The sequence below is a fragment of the Danio rerio genome, chromosome 19 (genome assembly GCF_052040795.2).
Source record: "Danio rerio strain M-AB ecotype USA chromosome 19, GRCz13ab, whole genome shotgun sequence".
Classification (NCBI taxonomy): domain Eukaryota; kingdom Metazoa; phylum Chordata; class Actinopteri; order Cypriniformes; family Danionidae; genus Danio; species Danio rerio.
In genome coordinates, this window is record NC_141039.2 from 4,116,227 (window position 1) to 4,131,662 (window position 15,436).

Below are 15,436 nucleotides of genomic sequence, written 5' to 3' on the forward strand. Positions count from 1 at the left end.
CTAGATTGCTGCTTATTAATAGTCATTAAGGCAGGATTAGGGATGTAGAATAAGATCATGCTTAATATGTACGTAATACTAATATAAGTACTAATAAACAGCCAATATCTTAATAATAGGTTGCTGATAAGTCATTTGTTAATAAATGGAATTGGTACTTTAACCAAAGTGTTACTTACCATAGTTGGGAATTTAATTATTATGTTATTAATTATTTTTAATAAAAGAGAATTAGATTTTGAATGCTTAATTTCAGTCATGTAATTAATGAATTAATTTTGTTTTTAATTTAGATTTAGTCATTTTGGTGCATAAACATTCTCTTTTTTTTCATTTTTTGCAGCTGGCTGAAATAAAAGTACATTATTAATGCACATTAAAATATAGCTACAATGTTTTACTTAATTTGTTTACTTATGTACTTCAATTTTAACTAAACATCCCGTCCTTAGTTTAAATATTGCATATGTAAACATTTGCACCACAACTGAACTGAAAACCGTTTACTGCACACATCTGGTTGTTTCCAATCACTGGTGTTCCCACAGCCGAAACGGACCAGTGTTTTATAAGAATGTCAAATGGTTCGTGAGAGGCCATGCAAAGCCCTTCATCATTTTAGCTTTATAGCTCATTTACAGATCACTTTCAGGAAGTTGTTTGCCCGCTGACCACTTCAGAAGTGTCAGGGCTTCCCAGACCATCAGGTAATGTCTAACACTTGTGGTTTGCTGGGGCAGGAATACACCACTGATTATATCGCTTTATATAGTTTTGCATCCAGATGTCCACATTAGCATTTAAACAACATCCAGATGGTTATGCATGTGATAAACAAATATCAGGAAAACATAAAGGGTTTATTCATGGTGGAAATGATGCAACGGTTAGTCTGTTTGTTTATCTCTGTTGCCATGCAGTGAGATTACAGATTAAGTTATCATGTTAATAAAAGATCGGAATTTATTTCTGATACAGATATTATATTATATTATATTATATTATATTATATTATATTATACAGATGTTTTTTGTTTGTTTGTTTTTTGTTATGGCCATCAATACAGTCATTCATTCATTTTCCTTTAGCTTAGTCTCTTAATTATCAGAGGTTGCCACAGTGGAATAAACCAGCAAATATTCTGTCAAATGTTTTACACAGCGAATGCCCTTCCAGCAGCAAGCCAGTATTGGAAAACACCCGTACACTCTCACATTCACACACAAACTCATACACTATTGACAATTTGATTTATTCAATTCACCTATGTGTTTGGACTGTGCATGGGGGAAACCAGAGGAAACCCACGCCAATACGGGGAGAACATGCAAACTCCACACAGAAATGCCAACTGGTCCAGCCGTGACTCGAACCAGCCACCTTCTTGCTGTGAGGCGACAGTGCTAACCACTAAGCTATCTCTAAGTTGAAACTGTTAAAAAACTACGACTCCTGCAGATCATTAAGGCAGAACACTGAAGGCACCTGTCAGTTCTGAGATTTGGCTTTGATGGAAAGGAAGCACACTTTTACAGTATATGCACCATTTTATTCTACAAATAAGTGTTTTGTTTTTGTTGTTGCTGTTTACAGTATTTTTCTGTACTTAATTTTAAAAAAGATTACCAAAATACCCTCAGTTAACACATTTGCCTGTAATTTTCTAAAAACAAAAACATTCATCTTGAATCTCAAACCAAAAATGTTCAGTTGAAGCCAGAATTATTCACCTTCCTGTAATTTTTTATTTTATTTTGTATTAAATGCATTTTCCAAATGATGTTTAACAGAGCAAGAAAAAATTTTACAGTATTTGCTATAATATTTGTTTTATTTTGGCTAGAATAAAATATTATCAGCCCCCTTAAGCAATTTTTGTTTTCAATAGTCTACAGAACAAACCATCATCATACAATGACTTACCTTACCCTAACCTGCCTAACTAACCTAATTAAGCCTTAAAATGTCACTTTAAGCTGTCAACTGTCAAATATTATTTACTGTCATCATGGCAAAGATAAAATAAATCAGTTATTAGAAATGAGTTACTAAAACTATCAACATAATAAATGTGCTGGAAAAATCTTCTTTCCATTAAACAGAAATTGGAAAAAATTTGGGGGGGCTAATAATTCGGACTTCAACTGTATGCAAATTTGTGTATACTCAATTCAAAAAGCTTAATTTGCTCAAATATTAGATTATTTTTTTAAATGTTGTTTTTTTTATATTTTTGATATAGGTTTGTTTTGCCATATTCGCCTTCAGTGTGTTGCCTTAATAAATAGATGCACGTCAACTCTTTGTAAAATGTACTTCCAAAAGTGTTGCACTGACATTGTAAATGAATTTCTTCTTTTTGCACGGAAACAAGCTCAAGAGGAAATTATTGCAGTCATAAACGTGCCATTGCTTTTAATGGAATATTTCTAGGTCACTTCTGCTTAGAGATACTGTATCTGTGTGTGTGTGTGTGTGTGTGTGTGCGTGCATGCGTGTGGAGGTGAGAATTGTGAAAATGGCTTGAATGATTAATTTGCCTTATCTTTACACTATCACTTGTAGAATTTTTCTACTTCTTATGAAAATGGATAAAAAAATCAAAAATTAACATTTCCTCTCTGTTTTCTTGCACAATAACACACTTAAGTGGTTTTAATCTGTAATTAATATCCATTAAACACAACACATGAAATTCTGAAGACAAAAAAAAATTGACATACAATAATAGGAACAAAAAACACTTTAAAAGTCAACGGCTGCTGTTTTTTTTCTAAAGTTCTTCAAGATATCTTTCTTTGTGGTCAACTGAAAAAAACTTACAGGGTTTGAACAAGTTCAGAGAATTTTCATTTTAGGTGAACTGTCTCTAAGTTTTCAAAGTGTCTTTTTTAGAATAAACATCAACACAAATGTTCCATGGTTTTATCAACCACATAATCGACTGTTTGGACAACTAAGAACACAACTCCAACATTTGTATGAAATGCATATATTAAAAATAGAGTTATGCTTGATACATTTATTAAAGGGGCCCTTAACTATGATTTCACTTTTTGCATATTACTGAGTGTGTAATGTTGCTGTTTGAGCAGATACAACATCTGCAAAGTTACAACACTCAAAGTCCAATGCAAAGGGAGAATTCACTTCCCGGTTTACCACAAACGGCACTACACATTTCTTGGAATTGTGACATCACAAGTCTTAAAATTTACATAACCAAGCCCCTGGTCATGATGTTTTTGTTTTTTTCCGACATGCATTAGATGGTTGGAACAAACTCAGCCAGCTGACCAATCATAGCTCACTGTGTATTTTTGAGGGAGGGGCTTCATAGAAACAGGATATCAAAACTGCGTTTGTTTGGTGTATATAATAACGTAATCTTTATGAAAAATAATTATATTTTAACAAAATTAAGCATAAACACAATCAAGCCATCAAAAAGAGTTGATTAACCATTAAAATTGTGACATCACAGGTCTTGAAATTTACATAACCACGCCCCTGTCCATGATGTTTTTTTTGTTTTGTTTTTTTTTCTTCGAAATTTCATAGTTGGTTAGCAAATCAGAACACAATGGGCCAGCTGACCAATCAGAGCCCACTGCGTATTTCTGAGGGAGGGGCTTCATAGAAACAGGATATCAAAACTGTGTTTGTTTGGTGTGTATAATAACGTAATATTTATGAAAAATAATTATATTTAAAAAAAATTAGGCATAAACACAATCAAGCCATCAAAAAGAACTGATTAGCTACCGCATTAGATAAACCAACAAGCTAATAAAAATGATTGTCAACACTTCAATTCAACAATTCACATCATTTACTAGTGACTTATTATCAAAATATGAACTGTTTATTGGCTTTTTATAATATATGATCTTATTTTTATATCCATAATCCTATCAAATACACTCTAAAATTAATGACAAAAAGTCAAGACAAATATTTATGTTGCTTTAACTTATTTTGATAAGTTGATCAGATTTCTTAAACTTAATTGTTTAAAGTTATGCAAAGTTTAACTTAATAATATTAGTGAGTTTGATTGATTTAGTTTGAAATGACTAGAAAAGTTAAGTGAGCACGATTTTTTTACAATACCCAAACTCTACTACTACCTTAAGTATTAATTAGCAGCTAATTAGTAGCTTATTAAGCTAAAAGTCTTAGTTAATTCCAGTGGTTAGTTAATAGCATGAAATATACAATAAAATAGTGTGACCAAGCAATTAAATGCACATTTTTCGTTCAAATTAAAATAAGAATTCTTCTTTAGAAAAGATATACCATTAATCAATTCAACCTACGATTTTCTCATGCCTTTTTTAATTCTCTGCCTTTCCTCCTATTCACTAAGTTTTCTGTTCCTGTGAGCAAATAAACCCTAAACAGTCTGAATGCTACGAGCTGAACACAAAACGCTCCTATTAGACAATGGTGACCCTAGAGGTCATGCTCCTAAGCTCACTGTATTAGTGTGCTGTGGTTTTTCGCCGCGGGGGATGTTGTCATGCCCTAATGCGGGTGACCGAGGCCATGAATGTGAGACAATAGCCATGCGACCAGACGCCCAATTGCAGATAATGATGCCGCTCAAACAGGAAGGTTCACGTGGGAACGCGTTTACTTAACATTGTGGGAAAAGCAATGCCGAAGAAAGCACACAAAGTCTGCTAAGAGAAAACCTGAGGAAAGGCTGATACACACGGTGTTCAAAGCGAAGATAGGGGAGTGTTAGTGATAGACTGCGATTAAAGCCTTATCAGTAAACCAGAAAATGACATCCCAAATACTGTAGAAATGTGAAAAGACAGATGTCGGATCTTCTCATCTAGTTAGAATTTGATTGTAAACTGAATTGGTGTGTTTAATTTAAATGTGGATTTGAATGTAAATGTTAAAGTGAAGTCAATATGAATCTAACTGATCTAATTTAAACAACAAACTACTAGTCTAAATCTGGTTTAAACAGATTTAGAATCTTCTCAATTCTAGAAGTGTCAAATTTGAATGTAAACAGAACTTATTTCAATTCAGTTTGAATATATATGTAAATGTGAACTGAAATAAACCATAAAAATGTAGCAAAAAATAAGCAATCATCTAAAAATTTTAATGTTAATTGAATTGACGTGAACTGAATTTGAACTTGTAATATAAACTTAATTTTAAGTGAATTTAAACTGAATTTGAATTTGAATCTGGATTCAAAAGTGAACTCGATATAAAGTGAATTTAAACTGAATTTAAATTAAATCTGGATTCCAATGTAAACTCAATATGAAGTGAATTTAAACAGAATTTAAATTAAATTTGGATTTGAATGTAAACTCAGTATGAAGTGAATTTCACCTGAATTTGAATTTTAATCTGGATTACAATGTAAAATTAATAGGAAGTGAATTTAAACTGAATTTAAATTAAATCTGGATTCGAATGTAAACTTAATATGAAATGAATTTAAACTAAATTTAAATAAATCTGGATTCGAAATGTAAACTCAAAATGAAGTGAATTTAAACTGAATTTGAATTTTAATCTGGATTCAAATGTTAACTCAAAATGAAGTGAATTTAAACTGAATATGAATTTAAGTCTAGATTCGAATACAAACTCAAAATGACGTGAATTTAAACTGAATTTGAATTTAAATTTATATTTGAATATAATCTTAGTATTCATGCAATTTAACTGAATTTGTATTTAAATTTAAATGTAGATTCGAATATAAACTTAATATTCAGGGAATTTAAACTGAATTTGAATTTAAATATGAATTCGAATGTAAACTAAAAATTAAATGAATTTAAACTGAATCTGAATTTAAATTTGTATTCGAATGTAAACTCAAAATGAATTGATTTTAAACTGAATTTGAATTGAACGATTCAGCAGTAATCTGTCTCTTTCCTGATTAAGTATTTATTTCCTGACTATTTTATGTATATAAATATGAATCTCCCCAAACCCACAGGTGAACATTCTGTTTTATGGGACAATTGATGAGTGATATTTTTAAACTTTAAAATGCTTTGTCTTTACTAAATTGGGTACAATATAATCCAAACACACCAGAGCTCTGAAATATTGCTTTATAAAGGTTGTCAAACTCCAGTCTTACACAAGAGAATGTAAAATATGAAGTGATATGAAACATCCTGTGGACTGGCATGATGTGAACTCAATCCTGCCAATGCCGCTCATGGAGTTTTTATCTTCCAGTGGTTTGGAAGTGATTGACAGAAAAATGGTTTTCCAGCACAGGCCCTCAGAGAAATATGTTTTGGCTATGGAGTCCTCAGAGCAGATTTTATGATTATTTTCCTAGCCCGATGTGGGTCGTCTCGGCCAGACGTTCAGTTTGAGTTTGAGTTATTATCGAGGCGCTGCGGATGAAGCGGTTTCTTTCAAAAGGAAACTCCCAGGAGGCCCGGCAAACGACATGGATAGGGTTACGTGGATGTTTTTTAGACATCTAATTGTGATATTACAGGGAGCCGCTTAATAATTCAGCCCACAAGAGCTCACGAAAGGAGTCCAAAAATCACTGTATGTAATCATATAATATGTCTAGATCATGCCTCAGTGACTGTGATAATACTGAACAAATCATGCGATACTTAGCGGTTAGCGTGAGCATTTTCTCATGTACTAAAATGGTAATGTAAATCTGTTAATATTAAACAAAGCTTTAAATGGAGGTTTCGGTAGCCTGTGTTTCTCTATGAAAATGAATGTAAGGAAGGACTTGATATTGTCCATGAGGATTTGATCGGATGATTTGCTATATCACATACCAAAAATGTAATTAATGAAGAGATGTTGATAAAGAAGGAAAGTTGTTTTGAATGAGGAGACATGATTTAAAAAAAAAAAGGATAAATAAGTTATACAGGCTGTCCGCGGGGTCTTAAAAAGTATTAAGAGTTGATAAATCAATTATGAGAAAATTAAGGTCCTTAAAAGTTATTAAAAAGTCTTAATCACATTTTTACGAAATCTTAAATTTTGTTCAAGCATTGTCCAAGTTGTTTGACTCCAAAAAAACATAACTATATATTTTATTTTATTATATTATATATTTTCCTTCTAATTGGTTCGGGCCAGAGTGCGACTTATTTCACTACAACTGTTTATTAACAAAAGTTAAAGCAGTGGTCACCAAACTTGTTCCTGGAGGGCCGGTGTCCTGCAGATTTAAGCTCCAACCCTAATCAAACACCTGAAAAAGCTAGTCAAGGTCTTACTAGATATACTTGAAACCATAGATATATACACTAGATATCGCATAGGGACCCTGAGCATGCGTCAATAGCGCCGCCACATTGGTACAGTGCTCCCAGGACAAATGTCATTCAACCGCACTAGTCAAGACAGTGTTATTAGGTGAAGATGCGGGACTTTAGCGCTGTCTACGGGTGTAGTAACGAGCAAACAAAGAAAACAAAGCACAAAGGCAGAACATTTCATAGGTAATATTAAGTTTTTTTCTGTTTTTGTATGTTCTGAACTTTTGTGCTAATCAGGTAGCGTTATTGATGATAACAGTCACTTACTGCATTCACCATACGGCAAAGCAGCTCCAACTCGCACTAAACACTCGGCTTATGCTAGTTTTGAGGAATAAAATCAGCAAACAATGCAAAAGAAATATGACAACGAGATGCTGCGCTGCCAGAAACCTGTACTATTGTCGGCTAACGTTAGTGAAAGGGGATCGTTCGGGGGATTCATTCACAAACCAATCGCTCCCTCCGTCAGTATGAGCAGTGAAAGCAGGAGAGGAGCTGTGTTTCAGGACATGATTAGATCAAATTTAACAGGGAGGCTGGATAATACATTTCTGTTCACACAAACACAAGCTTTTTGTCAGGAATGCCCGTGCGATCACTGATCCATCAATGTAGAATAGTGATGTCAAATTATATATTTCGTAATTAGAAAAAAAAATTGAATACTAACATCCAGGAAAACTACCGATCATAGATATATGTGTATATCTCTAGCTTTGGATGGCCACAGTCCTCCACTGTACCTTGGTCCCGCATTCATTTCAAAGAAGCGCTACCCTGTACCAAGATGGCGGCGCTATTGACGCATTCCGTCCAATAGACAAAAATAGGCCAGGCGACATCTAATGTATATATCTACGCTTGAAACATCCAGGCAGGAGTGTTGAGGCAAGTTGGAGCTAAACCCTGCAGGGACACCGGACCTCCAGGACCGAGATTGGTGACCCCTGAGTTAAAGGTTTTATACTGATTAGAACTTGAAGTGGCGATACAAAATCTTAAAATATTCTGAGAACGTTTTTAAAAAGTCATAAAAAGATATTGAAATTACCTTTAGGATCCCTGCATATAACGTTATAGTAAATATTGTAATATTGAATCATAACATTTTAATAAAAGACTTTAGTGAATATGGCGACTAAGGAATTTACTGTAGGTCAGATGATGTCAAATTTGAACATTTAATCTATAAAATGGATCTAGGTCATCTTACTAGCACATATTTTGTAGATATTTATATATGATTTATTATATATAATTATTATATATGTACTGCTTTTACAGTATTTGTAAAATATGTACCATATTGATACATATATTAACCATCTAATATGACATTAATTATACAATCTAAGCGCAAATGACTTCCTGCATCATTCCCTGAATTAATCTAATAATTTCTTGTTTTGCAGAACCTGATGGCCAAAGCGCTATATGACAATGTGCCGGAGTCTCCAGAGGAGCTTGCGTTTAGGAAGGGAGATATCCTGACTGTCATTGAGCAGAACACTGGTGGTCTAGAGGGATGGTGGCTCTGCTCGCTGCACGGCCGCCAGGGCATCGCCCCTGGCAACCGCCTCAAACTGCTTATTGGTCCAATGTTTGATGGACAGACACCAGCCACGCCCTCTCCGCCACACAGCCACACCCTTCAACAGAGGCCGCTCACACCGCAGGGGGTTTACCAGGTGCCGCCGTCTCACCAGAGCATCTACCAAACCCCTCCATCCAATGACCTGTACCAGGTGCCACACAGAGGAGCTCTGGCTGCTGATGGGACACCCTGCAAGGTACACTAAGATCAAATGTAGTATTTTAGGATACTATCTAGAGCTGCACAGGACAAAAACCAACATGGAGATCATTTGTTTTTCTGTGTATGAATATAAATTCACAAGATGACTTAAGTAACTTCATTTGGAAAGAATTCATAATTTTACATTGATTAGGATGATTTTGTATGATAGTGCATCTGCATAAAATATACCAAATTAAACAAAAATATATAAAATAACAAAGCACAGGTGGAAACATGAGAACAAAGATAAAGTAAACAGCGTTCAGACGTTCAGAAATGCAACATTAAATGTAAATAAACACGGTAAAGTCTTCATTGTATAAGTGAAGTTTCACGAGCTAATTTTGAGAGGAGCACTTGATATGATTGATCGCAGCTGGTCTCTCATCTATAATCATTAGTAAGCCAATCAGATTAATCCAAACTCACTATCCGCTTGTTAAGTGGTGACGTGTTTGTGACGTATGTATACTGTTTCCGGGTCCAAGCCGCCACTCATTTGAGTGGAGAAATCTTTCGTTTATGATCGCGTTTTATTCCTATCACACATTAAAGTTAATTTTACATAAAGTCATAGTGTACACAACAATCTGTGGGCTTGCTGCATAACAAATACCAAAATTTTAACAATTTATAAAAAAAATAAACACTTTCTGGCCATCGGATATTAGGCATGGACATATATATTGCGATCGTGACTTTTGAAAGTATAAAATCGCATAGTAAACAGTTGAATAGAGCGCTTGGACCCGGAAGCCGCTTCGCGTGACGTCACACTTAACAAGCGGATAAGTAGCCCGTCTAAAACTACGCCCTTATCTTTATTTACGAAGAATCCCCCCATCCACCCCATCTCCTCCCTTTCCTCCTTTACCAGGGGGAGCTCTCGAAAACTACTTAATCTCGTACCCCCCTTACATGCTCATTGACCAGGTAGTCTCAATTATCTTCGAGCTCAGGGTTCTCTTCCTGGAAAGCATGCCAAACCTGCTATTAATATCAAGCAATAGCTAAGTGCGAACTCTTAAAATAATTGAATACATTCATCTTTGGTAAAGTGGCAAACTTTATAATTTCTTGTTTCCAAATGCTTTTAATCAGATTAAAATATTAGTCACAGACCTTAAAAACACATTCAAACGAAAATCTTTCACACTATTAGAAGCTTTTAGATTTGATTAAGTTTTTCATTAATCCCTAAATGACATTGCAGATCCTGCAATGCGACTATTTCAGATTTGCACATTGTGAACACAATGCTGAAACGACATACTGTGCAGCCCTAATACTATCATTATATTTTACAGGGATAGTTCAGCCAAAAGTGAAAATTCAGTCATCATTTTCTTGCCCTTTATTCATTTAAAATGTGGGTTTCTTTCTTCTGTTAAACACAAAAACAGATATTTTGAAAAATGCCTAAAATCTATAACTATTGACTTCTATAGTATTTGTTTTTCCCTCTAAGGAAGTTAACCAGTTACACACGGTACCAGGTCCGAGACGTCATTGACTTTCGCTTTAAGATTTAAAGGGCTAGCATTGCACCAGACCCTCGTAAGTGGTTTCATTTGAAAGTGTAGAATCTATATTTTATGCACATATGCATCATTTTGGTTTTTATTCTACTGTACAAAAGTTATTTACACTTAAATACACAGTATTTTGGAGACCCGAGCTGGGTATTGAACATTGGTTCATCTTCATATTTTTCATATGACACATGTACAAGTTATAGCTCAAATGAAAGCTCTTGCCGGTGCTCATACGGTTCTAGCATTCTTTTTACTGAATTATATTCACATATCAATCAGTTGCCGAATGAATCGCGGTGTTTCCATGGCGCAGAAGTGTAAACAATACATTTATGATCACTAAGCAGCCCCAGATAGCACAGACAGCTGTCATCTCTTACCTTATGCTGTGCGCTTCAGGGCCATTCTCCTCTGTTTTTGAGGTGATGTGCATAAGTAATGCTTTTATATGTCTGACGTGGTCCAAACACAGTGAATTATGTTTGATCAAACAAAAGAATAGTGAAATATGAATACAATGATCTCTCCCTGTGGCTTGTACAGCACCTCTCATCAGTTGGAATACAATAACTTTTGCATTATGATAGAGACATTTTTTTTCCTATGATTACAGACATGTGCAGGAACCACCAAAACTAATTACAGCACGCTAGACCACACACAACCTACACTGACAACCCTAATAAGTTGACTGAACGAAATTGAGTAAACTCGTTGCCTCAATTTAATTAAGTAACGAAGTCTCCCAAAACTTCCATATTTAAGTTTATTTAACTTGCCAGTTTGATAGATTATACTTAAATGGTTCAGTTTAGTGTGTGTGTGTGTGTGTGTAATTATATGCTATGAAAAAATGTTTAAAAAAAGAAAAATACGTTTGTTTGTTTTTTCATTTATTTCCATTATGGTGAATACATGAAGCCTTGTTATCTGATTAAAAAAAGAACTTGCTAAAAGGTTGCACATATTAGAATTTTACAGTCAAAACTAAATTTAAAATGACCTATTCTTTTTAAGGATTAATTGTGATTTTGAGCTCACTACACTTGAAATCTTAAGTTTATGCATTTTCATTGTATATAAGTTAAATTAACTCATATTTTATATGGTGACAGGACCAAAATGCCAAACTTTAAGTGATGTTCAGTCAACTTTACTTGATTGTTTAAGTAAAGACAACATTAGGGTTTACAGTGTAAAAGGTACACTTTCAAATTTGAGTTTATAAAAATATACAAAAAGCGCCTTTTTTAGATGTTTATTATAACACAGACAACATATATAGATATTTTAAACACTTTCAATAATGTTTTCTGAAAATACAAAGGGTTTTCTTTAAAATGATGCCAAATTTTTGCATTTACACCTCTGCATGTGGATTTGGGAAGCTTTTAAATTTGGGTAAGCAAAATCCAGTTAACGAGTTTAACTCGTTAATGGTTACAGATTTTAAGCTTTGTTCAAAATATCTTCTTTTTTGTTTAACAGAAGAAAGAAACTCAAAAGTTTGGAAACACTTGAGGGAGAGTACATTTACATTTTTTGGGGTAAACTATCCTCTAAAGACAATATAAAGAAAGATGTTTTTTTCTGAAATGTTGATTCAAAATGATCAGGGTGAATGTTTTAAATATTGTGTAGAATTACATATGTTTTTATGCATTTTAAATCACACTAAAATTACAGTTAACTTTTAATATTATACATGATAATTAAGGATTATCCCGAATCAGCAGTTTTTCCATTCCATCACTCAGATACAGGTACTGTAGACGTATATATAATGTTGATGAGCTGAAAACATCACTCATGCAATCTCACAACACTGAGGTAATGTCTGAGATCGTCATTTTAAAGTAGACGTTAACATTATGAATTTAGGGAGCTGCTGGACTTTAGATCAGCAGCCGTGTTGATGGTGGTTACTGGTAAGAATCGGCCACCGCCAGAACAGATGATTTCCAGCTCATATAGCTCATAAGCTTTATTTAAGCGAGGGTTATGTTTGGTGGCGTTTGGGATAAAGTTTGTTTTCCTGAGGTTGGCCCAGCAGTGAGTGAGGTAAGAGGGTGTGTGTGTGTCCACATCTGTAAATGTCATGTTCAGTTCACAGCGAGCGCTTTATAAAAGGTGTGGCACAGTGGAAAAAGTGCAACATAAATAACCGTTTCCTTCCTGATCTAACTTCCTGTGCTGAAAAATAAAAGCGATACCCTTTATAAACCTTTTTCTGAAAGCAGTGATGTGATTTTGATCGCATTAGAGTGCTGTTTGCATCATATATGGTCATTAATATTCAGATCTGCATTAGTCTGCACTCCTGCGGTGTGAGACCTGCATAAATAACAGTTTTATACCTTCATAATGTACTCGACAGCAATGTGTTTTTATTCACAACATTATTTATACATTTTAGCATGATGAACACCATATTTGAGGGGTATAAGTATCCCTAATATATGTATATATGAAGAGTTCAGATGCAAAAACCTCTAAGTGCCGTCTGAAATTTCTATCAAACATTAAAAAAAATTCTCAGTCTCCTAAGTTTATGTTAAGACCAAGAAAATAATTTATTCTTTGCCATGAAAGTAATATTACTAAACATACACAAAGGAGCCTGATGAAAATACTAATTTTAGAGGAAAATTTCAGACAACATTTTGAGGTTTTTGCATCTAAACTCTTCATATTTACAGTTTAAGTCTAAATTATTCGCCCTCCTGTGAATTTCTTTTTCAAATATTTCCCAAACGATGAATAACAGAGCAGGGAATTTTTCACAGTATTTCCTATAATATTTTTTCTTCTTGATAAAATCTTATTTGTTTTATTTCAGCTAAAATAAAAGCAGTTTTTAATTTTTTTTAAACCATTTTAGGGTCAAAATTATCAGCCCCTTAAGCAATTTTTATTTTTGATTGTCAAAAAAAGAACAAACCACTGTTATACAATTACTTGCCTGATTACTTGGGATGTCCCGATACAACATTTTACCTTCCGATACGATACCGATATTGCAGCCTTCAATACGAACCGATACTGATACAAATCTGATATCAGCACAAATAATAAATACTTTACTTTCACCTATTTCGTTGAGTGGAATGTATGAACGGCTAGATCAAACTGAGAACGAAAATCAGCACCAGTAAGAATGGAACAAAACAACCAATTTATTAACTATTGGTTGCATAAATGTGAACCTTTTACATAAGAATATATCTAAAAGAATTAGACATTTATTCGTCAGATATGGCAACCAAAATCTAACGTCTAATAGACATCATAGTGGTAACGTCCACCCAACATCAAGCTGTAACATTGTTAGACGATTGGTCTGATTGTTAGATATTTGGTTGATTTTAAGTTGGACGTTTTCTAATTCCCATAGACAAGAAAGATAAAGTAGTGACTACAGGTTAAAGAAAATTAATGGAGTAAAAGTATCAATACTGCACTGAAAATGTACTCAAGGGAAAGTAAAAGTACACATTTTTAAAACTGCATGGTAAATTACAATTCCTGAGAAAAACTAGTCGATTACAGTAATTTGAGCATTTGTAATTTGTTAGTTTACACCATTGCTAATTACCTTAACTTGCCTAATTAACCTAGTTACGCCTTTATATTGCCCTTTAAGCTGAACACTAGTGTCTTGAAAAATATCTAGTAAAATATTATTTACTGTCATCATGGCAAAGATAAATTAAATCAGTCATTGGAAATGAGGTATTAAAACTATTATGTTTAGAAATGTGTTGAAGAAATCTTCTCTCCGTTAAACAGAAATTGGGGAAAAAAATAAAACTGTATTTATTTTATTATTTATTTATAATTTTTTTTTAATTCAGTGTATTCAGTCTAACTGTAATAAATATGAAATACATTAAATGTTTTTTATGATGTATATTAAAAATGACTTTTCATTTATACTCATTAACTTATATTATTATAACCTATTTTAAATAATTATTCCATTTTATTTATTGAATCTATTTAGACCTTTTCTAGATTTGCTGTTAATATCTTTTTATTTATTTGTTATTTGGCAGGGACAGTGTACATTAATTAGCATTTCTGCCAATGCACCAGAATTAGCCCGAAGGCTATTTTTCATCTGTTGTCCCTTAACAACCTAGAAAAAACAATACAAAAATTATACAATCTATCAAACATATTTGAAAAGTACTAAAATAGACATGGTCATATAGATGTTAATATCTGTGAGGACGTGCACAGCTCAGAGTTGTAACTTTGTAGTTATTGTTGTTCTCAAACCTGAACAAAGTGTTTGGTACTGAAACATGAAGTTCTCAAATGTTTGATCTGAATGCAGAAAGTGTGTGTTTGTGGATGATGTGTTTGGTGTTGGCACTCGGGCACATATAATGACACAGTGTAAAGACTCTGTCCCTGTCTGACCTGAAGGATACAGTGATCTAAAGTCGCTCACAGCTGCACTATTCATGCCAGCCTGCGTCGTCGCCAGCATTTACACAACCGCACAATGTCCTTCACTGAGCTGAGCATTATGGGTAACGATGAGATCTCTCGTCCCATTGGTGCCTGAGCTTGGCTGACACCATAAATTTATTCTGTTTCTAAAGTAAACCTCTTTTTGTGAGGTTAGGGATGCCAATTTACACAAATTCCTATGCTTGATCAGTTTAAATTGATGTTTAAATGAACGAATAATCGTTAACCTTAACATTGCAAAACGTGGTTGCTTCAGTGGCACATTTTGTCATCATCATAACAAAATAGAGCTGATGAAAAATCTTCAAGAAATGATTCG

The 15,436-nt window shown here is 33.8% G+C and overlaps 1 protein-coding gene and 1 long non-coding RNA gene across 2 annotated transcripts in view; one reads left to right on the forward strand and one right to left on the reverse strand.

Moving 5' to 3' along the window:
* LOC137488460 (uncharacterized) overlaps positions 1-15,436 on the reverse strand; it is a 112,943-nt gene that overhangs the window by 70,375 nt on the left and 27,132 nt on the right. The window lies entirely within an intron of this gene.
* nedd9 (neural precursor cell expressed, developmentally down-regulated 9) overlaps positions 1-15,436 on the forward strand; it is a 53,837-nt gene that overhangs the window by 18,310 nt on the left and 20,091 nt on the right. Inside the window, 1 exon segment of the mRNA NM_001077282.1 lies at positions 8,718-9,095. Within this exon segment, the coding sequence (NP_001070750.1) occupies positions 8,718-9,095 (378 nt within the window).